We start from the raw sequence: 22,242 nt of genomic DNA on the forward strand, positions 1-22,242 counted from the left end.
TGCCACTGAATTATTTGGCAGGTACCATTTGAGGTGCTTCGTGTTTACTTTTCATTTAATGTATCTTTAATAATGAGGAAACCAAGGTTTAGAGAATTCAGGCAACCTGACCACGGTCTATATCATGCAAGTGCAGAGCTGGGATTCTCACCCAGGTGTGTCTAACACCAGGGCTGTGCTCTCAGCAACTGTACCAGATGGAAGATTCCCTTCAGGCCAGAAAAGAAAGGTTCAGATGAACAAGCAAACAACCATCAAGCAAAGGCCAGTCCTACTCCATGTCTCTCCCATTCTCAGTCACTGCTCTCTTTCTGCTCACTCATATGTTCAGCGACTCCATGGCACTCTTTAGAATGACCAACTGTCTTCCTGTCCCTTGGGGCCATCTCTCCCTTGCCCATTTCTACCAAGCAAAAGGCGCTCACCATGTTTCTACTAGTCTAAATTGCCATGGCCATTCTTGCACTGTGACCTCTGAAAATTTCAGGAAAGAATAATTCCCTTCACAAAAGCTCCCCACCATCTAGCATAGCAGGAAACACGAGCTAAATCTTAAAAGTTGAGGAGGGAACCAAGCTAAAGGGCATCCGCCAGCCTCAGCCGTCCACTGAGCTGGGGCTGCACAGTCCAAGGGAAGGCCCGTCTCTCCAGGAATCCCAAAGCATTTGTTCCCTCACTGGAAGGTTCTAGGCGAGGGAAAAACAGACGAGTCAGGAAGCCTAGAATTTCATTTTCAATCATCAACTGCAAAGAGTTAATGTTGACACAGACCCTTCCAGGGAGATAAACGGTCTGTGGAAGGTTCCTGAGTCTTTTCTCTGCCTATGCCAGCAATTAAAGAGAGGATCGGCCAGGTAGCAGCTCCTGTTGCTGCCTTGGAAAATTTTCCAGTGGGCTTATCAGGCATAAACATCTTGGAATGAGTCTGATCCCAGTTAAAGAACCAAATGTCAGGAAAGCCAAACATAAAACTTGCCTAGGGTAGGGATTCCTTGACAGTCAGATTTTTTTTTTCATAGGGTTACAAGAGAGAGGATGTGAAAGGAAAGCCCAGTCTGATTTTATGAGCCATAATCATAGTATTCCTCTCTCTGGAACACAGAACTCTTCTGTTATTGAAGCTCCTGGAAACTGCACGAACTGGAGACCACGTCTGTGGTTGTGTGTCTTGCTTCCCCAGTCGGGTGCCAGGTCAGTGGGACCCTCCCTGGAGTAAGCAGACAAGGTTTTTCTGTCCCTTCAGGGCTGAGGAAGAACTACATCAACTGCCTTATAGTAAAAAATATGGGAAGTTAAACCATACTTTGTGTTATGAAATCCATTCAAGGTGTTTGCATTTTGAAACATTAAAACAGGCATCCTGGGAAGTCCCATCCTTAACTTCTAGAAGGTCAATCTTAGACTATAACAATTATTGCAGCTAGCTTTTAATGAGATCTTACTCTGTCCTAAGCATTTTACACCATTATCTCACTCAACACTCATGACAATCCTATGAGGTAAATAGACATATTATATTATCCTTATTTTATAGGTAAAACTGACACAGAGAGGTTCAGAAACGTTTCTAAGGTCACACAGAACATATGTCAGAACAAAGATGTGATCTTAAGGCAGTTGGACTCCAGGGTCTATGCGATTAACTTCCATGTAATGTTACCTATGGATCAAAGAAACTGACTCTCAGTGGAATTGCTGATCCCACATCCTTGAGGTCCTCAAGTCACACACGGAGTTGAGGAATAAATAGCAGCTGGTCCCAAACCACCAGAGGCATGCTGCTTTGATTCCAAATACACATGGGAAAGGTCTTCACCTCTTGCATCTCATGAGCTGGATGGATACCTAATTAACAAGCCTGTGTTGTTAACATGCAAGCATGGCGAGGCCTAGTGAACTGACCACACAAACTCAAGTCGGGGACGCCAAGTTCTGATTGCCGTGGTGTAATCTCTTGCTTTCAGTGAGGCAAGACAGCTGAGCCACGAGGAGGAGACTCAGAGGGCAAATTGTGAAGATAATTCTCACTGGGCACTCTGTTGTCTGAGCTCAGGGCTAGGCAGTAAAAAAAAGCTCTGCTGAGAAGGAGCAAACCAAACGATCCACATCATCTAGGAAGGTGGAAAAGGGCCAGGGAGATACGGGTCCAATTTTTTGAGGCCCCAAACCATAGGGAATCTTTCTAAGAAATAGCCAAGGACAAATGAGTGGTTCTAGAATAAATGAAATAAGATGAAACTGGTTTTACCTGCTAAAACACCAATTCTGATCACTCCCTTTTCTCCTCTTTAAAATTAGACCAAGAAATCGGCGACTTTATTGTTCTGTTTATGCAACTAAATGGATACAACTTCAAAAAGGCCAATGTTCCCCTGTGGCATCTTTATTATCTTTAAGTCAACTTGAACCCGAATTCAATGGGAAGCAGACTTTACATGCCCTTGGTGTGACCAGACCTCTAAGAGCCTTATTGTTTGCTCTAATAGTGAGCACAGCGATGTTCGTCTTCTGTTTATGACACTGGGGATCTTGAGAGCTCACTCAGACACACACACACACACACCCTTGACGTGTGCTACAAATAATATAAATTCTACAGTGATCATTGGGTACTGCCTTCCACAGGGGGAAAGAGGATCAATTTTCACTGGAGGAAGTGGCGAAGGCGGCTAAGATGGTCCATTTATAACCCGACCCTAAAGAAATCCCACCAGTTGATTATGCTCCACAGAACAACTGGGTCATTTTGACTACTTTGGACTAGGAGTAAATAGAACTTTATGTAAAATTGTTTCTACTGGCCAGTCTTCAAGAACTTGAAGTTTAGTGTTTGATATTTCATAATCTTCATAAATTAATGAATTCACCACCCCCCCACCCCCCCCTCAGTTTCAGCCTGATGGGTCATCCCCTGATGGCTGGAGGGTAACAGGAGAACTTCCTGTTGGTGGCAGGTCTAGCCAGTTGCTTTCATCTCTACAAGGATGTTTCATAGCTTCCAAGACTTTGTCTAAAAAAGGAAACTTGGAAGCAAGCAAAGGTGTGAGAAAAGGAACCTTTCTCAGGGATTTAGACAATAATGAGAACCAGTGTTGGTTTACTTCGCAAACCAAGTGACTCTCTTTCTCTGCTGGCTTTTGCAGCTACCTTTTTACTACATTAGCCCTTAATGTTGCCTTAGGTTATGCCACTTCCCAAGGCTTCCCAGTTCAGTTTTTCCTGCTGCTCTTTCTGCAGTCGGCTTTCCCTAAAGTGGGAGCGAGGACCTCAGAATAAACACAGTCCTTTTAACAACAAGGTTCCATCTTGACTCTCTCCAGGACCACCCTATTTGGGAGAAGCCAGTGTCAACTTCCACATGGAAAAGGATGTCTGGAAAAGACATCCGAGGTTATCTCCCAGCCCGTTGCTTTACTTGGCATGACTAGAGTCATTGCAACTCTTGTGTTAAGAAAGGGCCTGACAATATCCTCTTTCATATCGGGACACGGGGCCACTGGCATGTCCAAGCTAAAGCGAGAGAAGGAGCATTTGGTAGGCAATAAAGTCGACTGTCATTCAGATGGTCCAGTCTCCTAAACCCCATAAACAGGTGCCTGAGTCACAAGAGAGGAAGCAGAGGAGAGGTGAGGGCTGTTTCACTCAAGTCCCTGTAAATCATTGAGTGCCCAACAGAGTAGCTTTTCTATTTGTGTAATAAAATGGAACATAAGTATGGAGGAAAGGAATTCTTCCTACTTAGAAGGAGATCAGAGCAGCACACCAGGAAGTTCAGAGACTATAGCAGAGCTGTGTTCTTCAGGAGTGGCAGGTGATGGTTTCAAAGCAGCCAAGGCTTTGGGTGATGGGTCATGAGTGAATGACGGATACCTCCACGTTTCTGAGAACATGGGAGAGCATGTTATCCCATAAAACATGGGAATAGTTTCAGGGTACTTTAGAGGAAACTAAAGGTCCCATAGTGGACGATGGGAGGAAGAAAAGGGTAGAGGTTATGTTTGTTATGCTTTTTAATCCTAGTTTTATATCTTACATACTTGTACAACTTGGCATAAAAATCATTCTACATGGCTTCTAAGAACTGAAGGCTTGAAGGTCATTCTCCCTTGAGTCAACAAGAGGCTGATGGCCAGGGGGACCATCCATGGCTTCATCATAATCCAGTCTCCTCCAGAACAGAGGGAGAATCTAACTGGCTACCTTTGTGCCATCACAACAGAACCTCTATCAGCTGGACTTCTTTGTCCTGTCATGAAACACTGGTTCAGCACAGGTCACAGAATCATAAACCGTTAGTGCTGGAAGGTACCCAAGAGATCCTCTGGCTCAATGATTTCTAAACTGTTTTTAGTAAAATTTTTTAAAATGAAATTTTTCTTACACCTAAAAATATAAAATAAATACAGTAGCTATAATTCAATATGGCAGTTTGATCATAACTTTGTATTTTTCTTATCTAATAAATAAAGATGAATTTAATTAGGGAAAAAATCATTATTTTACAGTCACCAATGAAACAATGGATCTAGGCAATAATCATAAATAGATGCTGAAGACGTAAGATGGGAGGTTGATGGGGAACTTTTCAATGGAAGGATTAATTCAACTGAGCCCATGGGTCAAATTTAGCCTTAGTAAAAGGGGGTTAATCAACTATATTGTGACTTCAGAAGGTGGCGTGACAGGAAATACGTATGAAAAGTATCTACAAAGTACTCTTGCCTAAAAAATATTGAACCCTAATCTAATTAATCCTAAATATCAGTTTCCAGGACATAAAAAATAAATCAAGCAATACCATGAGGAAGCAATCAGCCAAATTCAGACTGTAGGACAGTCTGGCTTAGTTTCTCTACTTGATCAAATGCATGTGCAGTGGACTTTACTATTTCCCAATTATTCATTCTCCCTTCCTGTAAGAGGAAGGATTATACATTTGTAAGAGGATCATACATTCATGCCTACTGCCTTTTGGCTGGCCACTCTCCTGGTGGAACTGTATGCCTTCCTGCCCCATCAATCTTGATGGGGCCTCATGACTTGCCTTGGCCAATGGCAAGTGAGGAAAAGAGACTATGTCATGTCTAATCAAAGCTTTGCCCGTCACTGCATGATCAGCTATGTTGCCCTTTCACTTCTGCCACAAGAACATCCTTACACAAACAGCCTGGGTCCCAGAATAAGAAGACCCATGGAGAGAGGCTGAGTCACTGCCAAACTCTGAAGACAATGTACAATGTGAGCCAGAAAGAAAAGCTGTAACCTTTTTTTGTTATAGACATTGAGATTTGGGGGTCATTTGTTACCATGTGAAGCTGATAAATTTAATACCACACACACACACACACACACACTCACACACACAAAGAAGAACTGTTACAGAATAAAAGAAACTTAATAAATGTAGTCATTGAAGACATGTTGTGGACCATGACTGGACCTCAATTAAAACAACTCAATCTATAAAATTATTTGGGGATAACTGAAGCAATTTGGATAATGTTTGTGTACTATGTAGTATTAAGGAGTTACTGTTAATTTTGTTAAGTGTGAGAATGCTCATATATGCATGTATTTCTCAGGTAGAGATGTATACTGGGGTATTTATGGGTCAAATGGTATGGTGTCTGGGTTTTCTTTTGAATATTCCAAGAAGCAATAGTAAGGGAATAGATAAAATGTTCACAAAATACTGATAATTGTTGAAGCTGGGTAATGAACACATAGAGGTTAATTATACCATTATCTCTAATTTTATGTATATTTTAAAATATTCCTTACAAATAAGTTTTAGATCATATCAAATAAGTTAAAGGGCATTAACAAACAATGACAGACAAGACATGATGGGAGTCCCCTGTAGACAAAAAATTCCAAAATTTCTGGATGATGTAGTGTTTGGAAGAGTGGTTATTTAGAAAGTAAAGTTGAGAAAGCGTCATTCGTGTGTGTGTGTGTGTGTGTGTGTGTGTGTGTGTGTGTGTGTGTGTGTTGGGGGTTGACAGGGAAGAGTATCCTTAAAATGAGTGTGACTTTAAAAAAAAAAAAAGAATGTGACAACAATGGGTGTGAGAGAGTCTACAAAAGCAACAGTTTATAACATCCACCCATCCACACACCTACAAACAGAATGAATAACGCCCAATAAAGTGTTTGTCTTCCAGGTGAAAAACAGGCTTCCAAACCAAAACAAAACCTGCTAATGTAGGCACTGATGCCCAAGAGCAAAGCACTCCAAAATCTGGCATTTTCAGGTCATGGTCAGCTCGCCACATATTCACCCTAAAGTAGAGCCTAACAGTTAGACAGTCATCCCTGCCCAGAGGAAGACCAACCAGGTCACCATTGCTCCATTCATAGATGTGAGCAGACTACTAAGGGTCTCACTGTCCAACGAGAGAAAACGTGCAGCATGACAGAGATAAACACGGAGGAAAAATGACACAAGAGAAAACAGAAATAATTAAGAAACAGAGGACAATTTGTTTCTAAAAAAGGAAAAACTTTTGATGAACAGTCTCCGAGATTTGAAACAAGATGGCATCCAGAAAACAAGAATAGGTTTCAATGAAAAAGGAAAAGTCAGAGACAAAGAAAGTACTGTTAGAAATTAAAATGCAACTTTAACCCTCACTCTGTCCCATCGAAACAAAGAAGAAAAGATAAAAGAAGATAATGTAGGCCCTACCAGAAAAGAAAGAGAAATAGGATACTCTCCATCACTGGGAAGGTGAAGGAAGTATTGGGACACACAGAAGAGAGATAAAACTAAGTGAATAAGAGGAGGGTGGAATAGCCATTTATCTGGGAGAACAATGGACACCAGAGCTTTGTTTAGATATTTGGTGTTTTCATCATGTCTGGTTTGTCACCATGCATTTTCAGAATATATGGCACACACATGTGCAGAAACAATTTAACGTGATGAGAATACTGTAGAAATGTTAAGCCAAACAAGAGTCAGTATCATAAGAAGTAAATCCTCGAGTATCTAATAACTCAGCCAGGCTTTTATTTCTAGATCTGAAAATCTCAAAGTCTAGCCTCTATATCACTTGTGAGCACTTGGTATAGAAAGGTTAAGGTTCCAAAAAAAAAATCTAAGATTTTCTCACATTGAAGTCAATTCCCTAGAGAAATTTCTGTGACCTTAGTTTTCAAAGTTTGCCATTTTCAGAGGAGAGTTATGTTTGAAATTTTTGTAAAACGAACAAAGTTACATATTGAGAAAAATTCTACTCACACCCTCCGCCACCACCCCCCGACTCATGGAGTACACGTTCATGCCTGCCGTACATTACTGAAAATCCACAAAACATGTCAAAATTACTTTCACACAGGCTTTGTCTAAAAATGCTCATCAAAGTGTTAGAACCCACTTGGTAACGTCTGGGGAGAAAACATCCAGTGACGAACCTTGAAATCGCATGTGATTTCCAGTCAGCACACACAGACCCAGACACACATGTGGTACGACACGGAAGATATTTTCTGGAAGCCCTTGCTAAACTGTTTATTACATTTTATCTGAAGATCATTTCAAGTTTTGATGACAAGCCGTAACTCAAGAGAAACTTTGTTCAACTGAGACCATCCTTTGGCCAAAGGAGGCTTCAAGCTGGTTAAAATGATCAATACACAAAAGGAAGTTATCCCTTAAAAAAGAAAGCACAAGTAGCCCTCAACTTTAAACGTTTTTGAACTTCATCCAGGCTCTAATTTAAAAAGGGGGTGGGGACCCCTGTATATATTGAAGAAGAGAATGTTTTTTATGAATTCTGGGGGAGGGTACTGTCAAAAAAGGAATGGCTGACCCAGGGGAAGTTAGAAGGCTGACAACGTGGAATCCTGGAATGGCTCCCCCACAATGGCTCCAGGAAACACAGGCCCCTCCAGAAGCAGCACAGACAGTGTCTGTTCCCAGTGGGGACCCTGGTGCTGAGCAGCATTTGTCAAGAGTGGCAGCCCTGGGAGGGACGCACGCTCACAAATTCATTCCGCGCAATGATTCACTAACCCAACCCAAAGGGCTTTACTATCCCAGCAAACTAAGTCCACCTTCCACGGGCCTGAGACAACCTATACGGAGTTTGCAGAGGCATGTCTGATTTACGGTGGTGAAGCTTTCTTTCCTTCTCAAATAGAGCTCCAGCCTGCTGGGAGGAAAGAAGCCAAATAAGACACTTTCTGTATGTAGACTTCTAAGTCACAGGTGGCATCGGGCGCTTAGTTATGTCTTCAGCTTGGTACAGACACATAATCCCCTTCCCTTTAATGTGTTAAAAAAGACTTCCTAGAAATTCAAACATGCCCAGCCTGTACATTTTTCTTGTTTTTTTCCTGTGGAATAAATTGACAGACAGCTTGACTCTAGCATAATGTTTAAGAGAGTGGGGTTCCTGAGTACAAATGACAGCTCCAATGCATAAGTGCTCCATGACTTCTGGAAATTTGCTTCAGCAATCTAATTCTCAGTTTCCTCCCCTGTGAAATGTGGATGAAAGGTCGTATCAACCTTGAACAGTTACTATGAGGATTAATTGAGATAATCTTCATAAAGTTAAAATATTCCCCTGCCCAGAGGTATTGTGGCTGCAAACAACGGAAATAGTGACTCACACTGGCTAAAACAATAACTAAATGTGTGTTTCATACAGGCTGGAATCCAGAAGAGCAGGCTTCCAGCACAAAATGATTGACAACTTGATGGACTGTCAAAAACCTAGGTTCTTTCCCTCTGCCGTATGCTATTCTTGGCATTGGTTCATCCCAAAGCTGCTTCCTCTCCTGGTCACATTTTGGCTTCCTATGGCAACTAGGACTACATTATTTCGTATTCATATTCAATAAAAAAGGGCAAGGTAAACCTTGCAGAAGCTTCCAGTAGAATTCTCTCATCCCATTGGCTAGAATTGGATCACAAGCCCATCCTAAAATAATCGGTGCAAGGAGAACAGGATCACACCATGACCAGAAGAAAGTCATCTTTGGAGAAGAAAAGGATGTAGGGAAAGATCATTGAAATACCTGTAAAGGTTGCCTCTTATTAGCATTACTGTCCACGTTATGTTGCCCCTACAGTCTTACAGACAGTTTTTCCAAAGATGCAACTGGCTATTGCTTCAAAGGTCTTGAAATAGAAAATGGATTTGTGTGTGTGTGTGTGTCACTTCAGGTTTATTTCTAGTAGTGGTCTAAAGTGATGCTTAAGAAAGATTCTGAGATGCCACCTATGCCAGGGAGGGGAAGGTAAAACAATCAGTTACAGGAATTGGCCAAGGGTGCAAGATATGGTTTCATCAATGCCAAGGGTAGAACTGAACTGAACAGCTGGGCATGTCCACTTGCATTCTTTCTCTGCCACTTTTTAACCTTTAGAACACACAGGACTACCTCTTGAAGACTTTCAAACTAAAACCAGGAGTGGATCTTCACCACTGAAGAATGAGTTTGACAAAATAGCTGGTCTTCCAGATTTCTGAGAGTGTGAGCTTTCGCAGCAGACCAGTTCAACAATATTCACTGAGCACTAACTCAGCTTCCTATTTTGTGCCAGGTGCTTAGCAGAATCCAAAAGACGTGCAAGACACAAACTCTGTCCTTAAGAAATGTCCAGTCTATCTCGGAAAAGAAGGCACGTGGACAGTCAAGTGTTAAATAGTAGAACAAGGCAACCTAGAATTCAGGGTCCAAGGAAATTGCTAGAGCCATTTTAACTGGCCATGACTAAACTAACCAGGGAGAATCCCATAATTAACTGCAGCGCTGTTGTGCAGATTGGCATATGGGCTCGGCCTCAATCTGTACTAGGGACTGGTACTTTCCACGGAGCAGGCAGACAGATGGCCTCAGAGTTTTTCAGACTTTGCATCAATGTCTCCCATGCGCTAACTGTAATCACAACCTTGACTTTATATAAATACATCTTCTTCCAGAGAAGGGTGAATCCTGAAGCCTGATGAGGTGGTAAGTTTCTAGAGCTCTGCAAGTGTGGCAGTGGTTTCTCAAGGCTCTAGCTTCCAACAAACCCTCCGGATTCACAGCTCGAATATGATTGATCTGATCTAAATGGCTCTGTACCCTTGGCCCTAGAGAACATACTACATAGAGAATATATTGGAAATCACAAATACTTACGTGATTGCCCATCCCGACGCTGTGTGTTTACAACCTATGCGGAGCAGCTAAGTCTGATAAAAATGTATTGAGTAATAATAACAATAACATTTACTCACCAACAGACAATTAATTCTGAGCACTGGATAGACAAGAAGGGACATGCTGTACAACTAGGGAAATGTATTTCTGGTTTACGAGGAATTCATAATCTGATTAAGCTGATACGACATAGATGTATGGAACACTATGTATAAAGCAACATATAAGACTACCACCTCTGGTCCGGGCCCTTATTGACTCACAGTCAGATCATGGCAGTCAGTCCCTTTGGAACCAGTCCTTTTATAATCCGTGTGCTCTATCACATCCGCCAGGGCCATCTTCCCAAAGTACAGCGGTGGGCAAGTCACTTCCTTGTTGGAACAACTACGTGGCATCCCAGTGCCCACCAAAAAATTACCCTCCTGGCTTTCCAGTCCTCCAACTACCCTCTAATACCTGCTCCTCTCCAGTCTTCCAGTCTATTGCCAATAGAGCAGCCCTCTTTCACTAAATTCATTTACTCGAGATCTCTATTTCCAAATACGTCATGGCTGCCCTGCCTCCAAGGCTTGCTCACCTGTGCATATAATACTCTTCCTGCCTTCACTTATTTAAGTCTCACTCTTCTTTGAAGAGGAAAATCTGCTTCCTACCTCATTACTTTCCTAAACACACTGGATTACAGAGATCATTCCCTCCGCTGAACTCCAATAGCACTGGCATTTCTTAGGTAGCACTGTGAGTCATTCTGCATCAATCTTATATAAGGGTCTTGCCTTCCCATCTGGGTTTCCAGTTCCTGGATGTTTAGTGCCTTGTCCCAACCCTATCTGCCCAAAGCTTAACAAACACAAGATCTTCAACAATGCTGTTGATGGCAACATAAAGTCAGGCACTGACTACAGAGCAGAGTAATCAGTTACAATCAGAATGGACTAGAATGAATTTTAAAAAGCCTTACTAGGCAGGCGACTTTGTAAACTGTGTTTGGAAGAAAGGACAGGAATGGCAGACGGGCAAGCAAGAAGCGTGTGGGTTAAAATGGAGATGGTGGACGTGGGACGGAATGGGTGGATCTGAGAGCCTGACCATGTTCTGATAGTTGAGCAAAATCAACAGATTGGTACGGAAGTCTGGTGGCCACATGCCCTTCCCTTTGCATATCTTCTAGGTGTAACTTGCTTAGGGCCATAGAGTTGACAATTAGGGCCAAGAAAAAGTCATCATCTAGGCTTAAATTCTATCTTATGACCTTTAAATGTGCTTCTTCCATTTAATTCTTTGAAATATTATTTCCTTGGGTGAGGTAACTTTTTCCAATGGGAAACTTGTTCGTGAGTTGTTTGCTCCTCATTTTAACCTTGTCAGAACAATTGGGCAGAACTGCAAATGCTGATTACTGCTTTGCACACATACTTATTCTGCTTTTCATGTCCTTGGGTCCCCTCGAAAACTCCATGTTGTAGCAAAGACCCTGTGACATTCATATGTAGGTTTTCAGGGGTGTCAGGGGATATCACGGGGCATGTGCTGCTCAAGGGGTCAGCTGGGTTCCACCGAGGCTGAAACTGAGATCCAATCCACTAGGTCTGACCTGAGATCCTTCCCATGCAGAACACTTCAACCTCAATCACACCTCAACTCTTCCTAGAGTAGCCATCTACCGGGTCCATAGAGCAAAGAGAGGAAGATGTGCCGAGGAATGTGTGGATTATATCCTACTTATTTGTTAACTTTGCAAACCCTCTACTTCTCTACAGTTCTGGATCACCAGATACCCAAAAGGGGTCCTCTTAATTCCTCATTTAAAGTGTCTTTCTTCTCTAAACAGTACTATTCAAACCTGTCCATCAGTTTTGTCTATACATATGGCATTCTCCGTGCATCCACAGTACGACCCTAAATGAAAGAACCATGGAATGCAAGAACTTGAAATCTCAGAGGATCTCAGAAATCATCTCATCAAAGCCCCTTACTCTGTAGAGTCACCTATGGCCCTGGAGAGGAACATGGCCTGGCCACTCTCACCTGAGCATGTGACAGTTCTCTGATTCTAGTAAGGACTAATATTTTTTTCCTACAATTTGACCTGTGTCCTTAATGCAACTGCCATTGTGAAGAACAACTGGGTTCCCTCCGTTAACGAGAATGTCTTGCTCCCTCCACTATAGAAGCACATTTACTGCAAGAAGTCAAAACAAGGATTTCACGTTTCCATCAAAAAAAAAAAAAAAGAAAAGAAAAGAAAACACGTGTAGGCTTTATCTGGAGGTCATATGATAGCTCAGCGAGCCCAATTCTCTCCTCTCTTAAACTTACATAATGTAAAAAAAAAAGAAAAGGACATAGAGGTGATGAGTCAGACACCTGCTCAGAACAGTGTTTCGCAACAGCATTACTATTAGTATTTCAGGTGAACAATTCTCTGTTGGGGGCTGTGCATTGCTTGTGTTTATCGCCATCCCTAGCCTCTACTCACTCCCTCACCAGGAACACACTATCCTTGCGCTGCCCCCCTTATGAGAACCAAAAATGTCTCCAGACATTGCCAAATGTCCCATGGCGGAAAAGCTGATCCCACCCTTCTTGAGAACCAGTGGGTCTAGAACACACCATGAATGCAGAGGTGACTCTGAGGGGTCCTTTCAGAAGTTTCTTGTCTGTATTTGACAGGCTCCCACCCGCCAACTCTGACATCACTGCTCTCATTTCCACCCTGGGCTCCCACAAAGAGGTCAACACACAGCAGGCAACTCAGTCCCTTTTTCTTCATCACACCTCCTCACGGGGCTGTACAGGCGTATCACCCTTAACAGTGTAGATAACTGATGAAAATCATCATGTCGAAAGGTCAAAATTGAAAGCCACATATTAAAAAATGACTTTTTGCCATCATCTAATGGGTAACTGTATTTGTGATCTATCGCTGTATCACAAATTGCCCCAAACGAAAGCTAACCTGATCTATTAAAAATAAAGCTGAAACAACAAATATGTATTATTTCACACAGTTTCTGAGGGTTGGGAATCTGGGTAAGCTGCACGGTTCTGAGATGTCGGTAAGCTGTTGGCTAGGGTTGCAGTCACTGTCAGGCTGTACTGAGGCCGGAGGATCTGCTTCCAAACTCACTCGTGTGGTTCTTGGATTCACTTCCTCATTGGTTGTTGGACAGAAGCTTTAGTTCTTTGTCATGTGGGACTCTACGTAGGGATGCCTCACTCCATGGCAATTGGCTTTCCCCCAAAGTGAGCGACAGAGAGAGACAGAGACAGAGACAGAGAGGCAGAATAGATGCTTTAGTTTTTTATACCCTAATCTGGGAAGTGACGCACCATCCCCTCTGCTCTATGCTGTTGTGTCCACAGACCACCCTTGGCACAACATGGGAAAGAACAGCGCAGAAGTGTGAAGCAGGGGTGAGGCTCACTGGGGCGCCAGCTTAGAGGCTGCCTACTGTGGAAACCCCTCAGTAACTTAAATCTTTCTAGAGTTTAAGCTCTTCCCAGATTGAGAACATGACAATTTCTGATCATAAGTATCCTCAGTTTCACCTGAGGGTGGGAAGGAATTTGCATCTGGTCAGAACGATGACCTGGGGCACCACATCACCCAAAGGAACACATTCCATTCATTACAGGACAATAGTGGGTCAATTCATTTTAGAAGAATTTTCAACCAAAGCAGGTTTTTGGTTGCCCTCTTTCAACAGGAAAAAATAATTAAAAAACCATAGCACATATTATTTGCTATTTCAATCAGTCACGATGCCATAAGAACATCAAGGTATAAGTAGCAAGGCCTTTCCAGATCCATGGTAAAACAAAGGGCATCAAGCTTAGCCTCCTACAAGAGATGGTCTCTGATCTGTCTCCTGGCCAAACACAGACTTGTGAGAAGGGCTCTGAGAGCACTCAAGTAATAATGGAGGACCCAATGGCCTCTGGTCCCTCATGCCCTTCCTATGTGCTGTTCTGTTGATGGTAACTTGACAGTAAGCTGAGGGGAACATCCCTTAGCCCTGTCTTCCCATCACTACAGCTGCATGCTCCTCCCCATGGCTCAGCCTTCACTCCAGAAGGAGCTGGTGTTCCCAGAGGCTGGGCACAGTGGAAATCATAATAAAAAGATTGTGATGCTAAAAAAAAAAAAAAAAAAAAAAAAAAATCTCTTCATCAAACTACATTTAATATTGAGATCCTTCTCTGAGTCAGAAATTTGCTTATAACAAACCATCTCACAACAGTGGAATAAAACAACCTTAGTTTATGTGGGTCAGAAATGTGGGTAAGGCTCAGCTGGGCCATTCTTCCGCTCCACGGGGCAGTGGCTGCTGTCGATTACTCAGCTGTATTCATGTGATTGCAGAGGCGGGCTGGAGGTCTGGGAAAGATTCACTCTCATGTCTGGTGTCTTTGGGCTCCTCCAAGTGGCTCCTCTGTCTCTGAAGAGTGTGGGCATGGGTATCACGGGATTCCTCAAAGGACAGTGGTCAGACGCCTTTCATGGTGCTCGATTTCCAAGAGCAAAAGAAGCATGACGCTAAACCTCTTCAAGGCTCAGCCTAGAATTGGCACTGTATCACGTCTTCCCTATTCTGTTGGTCAAAAGGAGTCACTTTTGAAAAGTTCTCTCATGTCAAACCCCCTTTGTGCTTAAAAATCTCTGGCCTAATGTCTTTGACCTCTAGACCCAGACTTAAAGGACTCATGTGATTAGGTCAGACCCACCCAGACAATCTACCTATCTTAAGGTCAACTGATTTTGGACCTTAATTATAGCTGCAAAATCCTTCCACAGCAGTACTTAGATTAGTGTTTGACTGAATAACTAGGAGAAAGTATGTGTACATCAGGGGCTGGGAATCTTGGGGACTATAGAATTCTGCCTACCAAAGTGAGACAACTGGTAAAATTTGAATAATGTTTGTACATTAATTAATAGTATTGTATCAACGTTAATTTGCTGGCTTAGCTAATTTTGTACACTGGTTACATAAAATGTTAATATTAGTGGAAACTAGGTGAGCAGTATATGGGAATTCTAAGTATTATTTTAATAGTTTTTGTAAATATAAAGTTATTTAAACTAAAAAGTGCAAAAAAAAAAAAAAAAAAAAGCAGGTCACCAGACCAGCCCAGGTTCCAGGGGAAGGAAAATAAAGTGCATCTTTTGATGGGAAGAGAGGCATGTGCCTATCGGGAGGGAGGAATTGATGGTGACCATCTTTGAAAAGTGTTTATTACAGGCACTACGAGTTTAAAAAAGAATGAACATAACCAGTTCTTCTCTCATAGAACATGTCATCTGGTGAGTGAGAGAATGTCTAGTGGACAGATATTTACTGTGTGTCTCCTATAGAATAAGCATCATGGTAATCACTGGAGATGCAGTGGTGACTAAGGTACCCACAATATTACAGTTAATAGGAAAGAGCAATTGGTGACTAGTAATTATAACTCAGTGTGTGATAACTGTTATGGTCAGATAAATACAGAGGCCTGAGATAGCAAACAAGATGCAGAAATCACTTCCAATTGTGGAGATCAGAAAACGCTTCATTCATGGGTTAAGACAAACACTAAGATGTACTCCCCTCTCCCCTCCACTCCAACCCTTTGAAATTGCTCCAAACAAATCGAGAGAAGTTATCTGTATGGTTCACTGCTGTATCTTTTATTTGGGGGGAATTATATTTTTCACTGAATTTGCTTATAGAGTAGATTTTTATACAAATGAGTATTTTCCTACTAATAAAAATTGTAATTCAAGCTGGAGTCATATATATCATCCTAGATTATCTGTCGTACTTCTTTCATCTGTCCAAGGAGAATCTGAAATTTCATTGGAAATGGGTGTCACTCATTTCCTGACGTTCACTACCTCTAATAAGCTATCCTTTGTTTACACTGATGTCTCTCTCTCTCTCTCCAGGTCTAGATTTCAGCAGTGTGCTGGTTGTTCTCTAGGGCACTAAATGGTGCCCCCTACGTGGTTAAGTCCAAGTGTTCTAAGCTCTATCATTTTTCCCAGCAATGGCCTTTGGGAGAGCTGCTTTTGACCTACTTCATCAGCAACCTTATGGCTCCATTGAGCCTTTAAAAAGATTCACAAATGGCAGGCTATCTCTGTAAATTCATACACAGAAAAATCTTCTGGAGTGGGGGGAACATTTTCAGGTCCTCTTTGGTAGACGTATATGTTCTTAGGATGTTTAACGTTGAAAAACTGTGATATCTCCCTGAGACGGCAGCCTGAGGAGACTTTCCTGAGAGTTTTGCTGACCGTGTTTGAGTTAAGTTGATCCTTTTGGGAAACTTGTTATCTCTAGAGCATTTGCAAAGGTTGAAATGAATGGATTAGGGTCTCTCTGCTCCTGATATGTCTTGCCCTTTACCCCTTTGAAGATCCCGAAGTCCTGGGGTGCATGAGCTTTAGGGACACAATCTGAGGGTAGCGTCCGTGGTAATGACGGCAGGGTATCACTTAGTCACACTGAAGGTGATGGAGCAGAGGACCTGTGAGTGTGCCCACTTTAACATGACGACCTCCATCTTTTTCTTTTTTTTTTCGTGGCTATGCCATGCAGCACGTGGGATCTTAGTTCCCCGACCAGGGATCGAACCTGTGCCCCCTGCAGTGGAAGCGCGGAGTCTTAACCACTGGACCACCAGGGAAGCCCTGACCTCCATCTTCAGGCAGTAGCCTTCAGGGCTTCCCAGGCACATTGAACAAGTGCATTAGTACACATAAATCCAGTAGGGTAGTGCTTTACATTTAAGACCTTAACAGACATTGTGGTTGGTGTCATTGTTATTATTATTATTATTAAGCATCAAATTTAACCCCAGTCACAGAACTCCTAAGAAGATCTTCCAGCATTGCTGAACTATATCTATCATGTATCCTGAGAGAGAGAGAGAGAGGAAAAAAAAGAATATAATAAGAGCTCTTATTTCACGCGGATGCAGAGTAAGTCTACTTCAACTTTGCACTGGAAATGAAAGGTACTAACTCTGACTACCAGCAGAATCCTCTTCCTCCCCCAGCTGGGCCTATTCTAGCTCTGACTGTTCATTCTCCCAAGTTAAAAAACCCTCCCCCAGAAATGTACCCACACAGAGGCCCACCAAGCTACTCATTTCACCACATGTCACCTGGGTCGTATGAGTGTAGCTGCACAAACTAATGAGTTTTGATCACTGTCATCTCTGCAGGGTTTTGTCGGTGACTTCAGCTAACTGAGTCACTTAGCGAGGCCTGAGCACCACCTCTGCTCGCATGCTGGGCCCGCACCCTTTCACTTAAGTTTTCCCAGAAAGTAAATTTGGAGAGCCAGACAAATGTTTGGGATGCAGAAGATGGGAAACAGGGGCCCAGAGATGGAAACCCTAGTGACTGGATATTTCCAACTCTGTCATATTTTTTAAGAATGGAACACTCTCCCATTTGCACAGTTCAGCAAATCAAGCTGAGAAGATTCAGGGTCCTGGGTCACTGGGCACTTTGGCTATCTATAATGATAATCTTGGAAATACAGTTCATTTTCTACCTCCCCTAAAGAGTGAATCTTTAGCAGTCCCCCCAAAATAGATGCTACAGTTTTCTTGACCCTCTGAGAAGAAAGAACACGGTAATGCCCATTAGTAGTATATTTCAAAGCTTTGATCAAGAACAGCCACGAAGTCCTTTGTAAAACCTACAAACATAAATTCAAGTCTACTGGGGTGAATGTGTGTTACACATGTGGCCATGTCCCATACCAAGAGATGCTACAGCAATCCGAATTTTTCTCTAGGGTTCAGAAAGAGGTAAAGGGGCAGACAGAAAGATGTTTTCCTGTGGCCGTTTTACATTAATTTCTTTCCTCTCAGTTGTGTGTTCTGAAGCTGTGTCTTGCTTCATGGGCAGCATTTGTGCACAAGTTCTGGGTGAGAGCAAGTTCTGCTCATTCTGCAGATGAGCAGCAAGAAAGCTTTGCTCCTCCAATCTCTGTGGTCAAGAGCCAAAGACACCAATGTGAATTCAACAGATTGTCATGTGGTTCATTTGCAAAGAAAAAGAAAGGGGTGGGGGGAGAAAGGAGGGGCGTGTCTGAGTGTTTTTCATCCTGTTGAAAGAAGAAAGCAAAGGGAACTGTGAGGATCCAGGCTCCCCATTTCACAGATGGCAAAACCAAGGTGGAGAAGGTACCGCCTTTCTGGAGGCCGTTTGACAGCAGCGATTAGGGGCAAACTACTAATCCCCCTTTAGACGCCGAGTAGCTGCCTTCTCCAAGAAAAAGCAAGAAACAAAGGGACTTCCCTGGTGGTCCAGTGGTTAAGACTCCACGCATTTCCACTGTAGGGGGCACAGGTTCAATCCCTGGTCGGGGAACTAAGATCCCACATGTGGCAAGGCCAAAAAAAAGAAAAGAAAAGAAAAAGCAAGAAACAAAGGCCAAGGCTGAGTGCTGGAGCAGAACCATTAACCCTCATGCCCTCCTTCCCCTTTCTCTGAGGAAAACTCAGTCACAAGAGCAAGACCCCGGCTGTCACAGAGTCTAGTCTCTGCTCTGTATTACATTTTATTTATTTATATTTTTCTTAGCACTGGGGGCATGGGACAGGGAGCAAGCCCGAGGGCTCTGCCTCAGACCGGGGTGACATCTGGAACACTCCTTCACTTTGTTCCCTGAGTTTGGAGAGAGAAGGAGAGGCAGCCAATTATTCAGGGCTCACCCCGCCCATAGATTAAGCCAAAATCGCTTGTGGAGCTGAAGTCATGGCCAGAATTACCACCAGCTATCTTCCAGATCACTGAGCAAGTCCTATTTTTCTCGAGGTCAGTGGTGGCTTTTGGTGTCCATGCTTATGTAACACGGACAGAAAGAAAAAAAGAGAGAAAGGAGCGGAGGAGGAGGGAGAGGAAGATAAAGGAGAGGGAGAGAGAAAACATTACTATAGAGAAAGGATGGGGAAAAAGTGAAAAGTCAAAAAGGAAGTGGAAATTAAAAAAGAGAAAGTAGAAAAAAATGGACTTACAGGGAGGTGTCAGTTAGTCACTTTGCAGGGCAGTGATTCTCCTGTCATTTTAAACTTTCAAACCAAGGAAGAGCAGCCTCCGTATTAGTTTCCTATTGGTGCTGTAACAAAATATCACAAACGCCGTGGCTTAAAACAGCACACATTTATTATCTACAGTTCTGGAGATCAGAAGTCCAAAATGAGTCCAAAATAGGTCTCACTGGGCTAAAATCAAGCAGGACTGCTTTCCTTCTAGAGGCTCTAAGGGAGAGTCCTTTTTTTTTTTTGCATTTTTCATCTTCTAGTAGATGCCTACGTTCCTTCATTCATTTCCATTTTCAAATCCCATAACGATCGGAAAAGTTCTTCTCCCATCATGTCACTCTGACACTGACTCTTCCACACTTAAAGGCCCCTGTGATTGTATCAGGCCCACCAGGAAAATCCAAGATAATCTCCTTATTTTAAGGTCAGCTGATTAGCAACCTTAATTCCCTCTTGCCATGGAAGCTGACACTATCCACAGGTTCTGGGAATTAGGACATGGGCCTCTTTGGTGCGCCTATCACAGCCTCTTATTTAAGAAAAAGGATACAAATGACCTTATTTACAAAACAGAAACAGACTCACAGACTTAGAGAATGAACTTATGGTTACCAGGAGGCCAGGAGGGAAGGGTGGTGGGGGTAGGGATAGATTGGGATTGACATATACACACTGCTCTGTATAAAACAGATAACCAACAGGGACCTACTGTAGAGCACAGGGAACTCTACTCAACATTCTGTGATAATCTATATGAGAAGAGAATCTGAAAAAGAATGAATATGTGTATAACTGAATCACTTGGCTGTACACCTGAAACTAACACAACATGGTTCATCAGCTATGCTCCAATATAAAATAAAAATTAAAAAAAAATGTTGCAAAGGGTCAGGAGGCTGGGTAGTCCCTTTAATGTTAAGATCTTAAAGAATGGGAAAAAAGAACTATTTCTCCAGAAAAAAAATTTGAGGTGGGTGAGTTCTGTTTCCTGGGTAGCATTTGAGCGCCTCTCAGTGCCCGTCCTCCCCTCTTGGCATTCACACGTCAGGTCAGGCTGGGCTCACACTGTGATGGGCTCACCAGGGTCCCCAGGGCCAACACACCCTTGGGTCTGCCTGACCTGGGCGTGCTGTCTCTTCCTTTCCTCCTCATCCAATTTACTTATTCCAACTCTCCTCCCTTCAAAACTCACATTCTCTCCCCCTAGTGTGTAGAATAAATATATGGTTTCAAAGTATTTGCACTCATTTGTCAATAATACGTTAACTTCCTAGAGTGATACTAAAAGACATGGTTTTGAATCAGCTTTGGGGGAAATGTGTCTATTGGAGGTGCTTATACTCCACGAATCCCGCCACATAAACCTGTCCTGCATAGAGCCAGCCTGGTTTAAAAGTTCAGGTCCAGGGACTTCCCTGGTGGTGCAGTGGTTAAGAATCCGCCAAAGCAGGGGACACAAGTTCGAGCCCTAGTCCAGGAAGATCCCACATGCCGCGGAGCAACTATGCCGGTGCGCCACAACTACTGAGCCTGCACTCTAGAGTCCGCGAGCCACAACTACTGAGCCCACGTGCCACAACTACTGAAGCGTGCGCACCTAGAGCCCGTGTTCCGCAACAAGAGAAGCCACCGCAATGAGAAGCCCAAGCACCGCAACGAAGAGTAGCCCCCGCTTGCCGCAACTAGAGAAAGCCCGTGCACAGCAACAAAGACCCAACGCGGCCAAATAAATAAATTAAAAAAAAAAAAAAAAGTTCAGGTCCATTTGTGCCCAGAAGATAGCCTGGTATGTCTATACAGAGAAACCATTTAAGCATCATATGAGAGTAGGAATTTATAAAACACTGAACCCTGGTATTTCTGTACTAGGATTGTAAGAAGTAACACAATTTTACCCTGAGGTCTGAGAAAAGTTCTACATTTCCTCTGTGATGTGTTTTTTATTTTCCCAACAGCTGTTTGAAATGGAATTATGTACCTTTTTCCCCGAACCTTTTCATCCTCCTTAACAAATAATGATTGTACCACAAAATAGAGAGGGAAAAGAAGTGAGCTTGACATTCTGGCCTCCTAAGTGGCACTGATACTACAATCAAGGTGAACAACCATTTTCTGCAGGCATCTCATGTCTGAAGAATCTCATGAATTTAAGGACTCACTATAGCAGATATTCTCCCATGAACAGAAGCAAATGCAAGAAGAATCTATTAATCTTGGGGGATGAGTTTGCAAATGAACAGCCCAGGGCCAGGGAATGGAGGGTGAGGACAGTGCCTTTCTTTCCCTCTCGTCTCCTTTGCCACATGAGCTGTCAGAGCAGAGGCAGACGATCTGGACCTAACGTTCTTTCTCAGCACCTGCTGGCCCAGGGTCTGGAGAACGAGTCCTGTGGATAAAGGCAGCATTGAGCCACATGGGACAGGGACAAGCAAGACTCACATCCATAAAAGCAGACCACATGCCAACGTCATGGGACCAAAGAGTCAGTGGTGAGCTATCAAATGCAGGTGAGATACGAGCGGGTGTGAATTTCCGTGCCAAAGGCTGAAAGCAGGCGTCTTGAAGCCTTATGCAAAAGCCCCCCACTGTGGGGTTATCTAAGAGGTTAACCCCACATAGTCTAATAGTCTAATGAGCTAGTATGAAATAACCTATGTGAGACCTCCCTTGTTTTTCTGTTGTTTTTTTTTTTTTAAATCATGATTGGGCTTCTAACTGCTAGTAGATGGACTGAACACGAAAGAATACCAAGTAACCCAGGGGAGTCACACAAAACTGGTCAATGTTCATTTCTCTTCTTCTGGGGAGACATTCAGCATATCAGAATGCATGATGGAAAATATCATGCTTGATTAACCAGAAAATCATGGCAGCAGAAAGTTTAAGAAAAAAATCAAGGGAAGGAAACCTGTTGCTCATGGACACACATAATGATTGACCCGCGAAGTTTCAAAGAACTTTCTAGGCCAACCTCAGACACAAATCCGCCAGAAGGTAGGCCTTGACACAAAGTGAACTGGAGCATATGGTATC

General features: G+C 42.9%; 1 protein-coding gene across 10 annotated transcripts in view; it reads right to left on the reverse strand.

Annotated features, from left to right (window-relative positions):
• Nucleotides 1-22,242, reverse strand: part of SUGCT (succinyl-CoA:glutarate-CoA transferase) — a 792,254-nt gene that overhangs the window by 82,339 nt on the left and 687,673 nt on the right. Inside the window, exon 15 of one of the 10 annotated variants that reach the window (XM_082399857.1) lies at nucleotides 482-14,756. The exons of the other annotated variants lie outside the window; for them this stretch is intronic. Coding sequence (XP_082255983.1) covers nucleotides 14,724-14,756 — 33 coding nt within the window. The 3' untranslated portion in view covers nucleotides 482-14,723. Of the gene's footprint in view, nucleotides 1-481; nucleotides 14,757-22,242 lie in introns of those variants that run through there. 10 annotated transcript variants of the gene reach the window in all.

This window comes from Balaenoptera borealis (genome assembly GCF_965194805.1).
Source record: "Balaenoptera borealis genome assembly, chromosome: 7".
Classification (NCBI taxonomy): domain Eukaryota; kingdom Metazoa; phylum Chordata; class Mammalia; order Artiodactyla; family Balaenopteridae; genus Balaenoptera; species Balaenoptera borealis.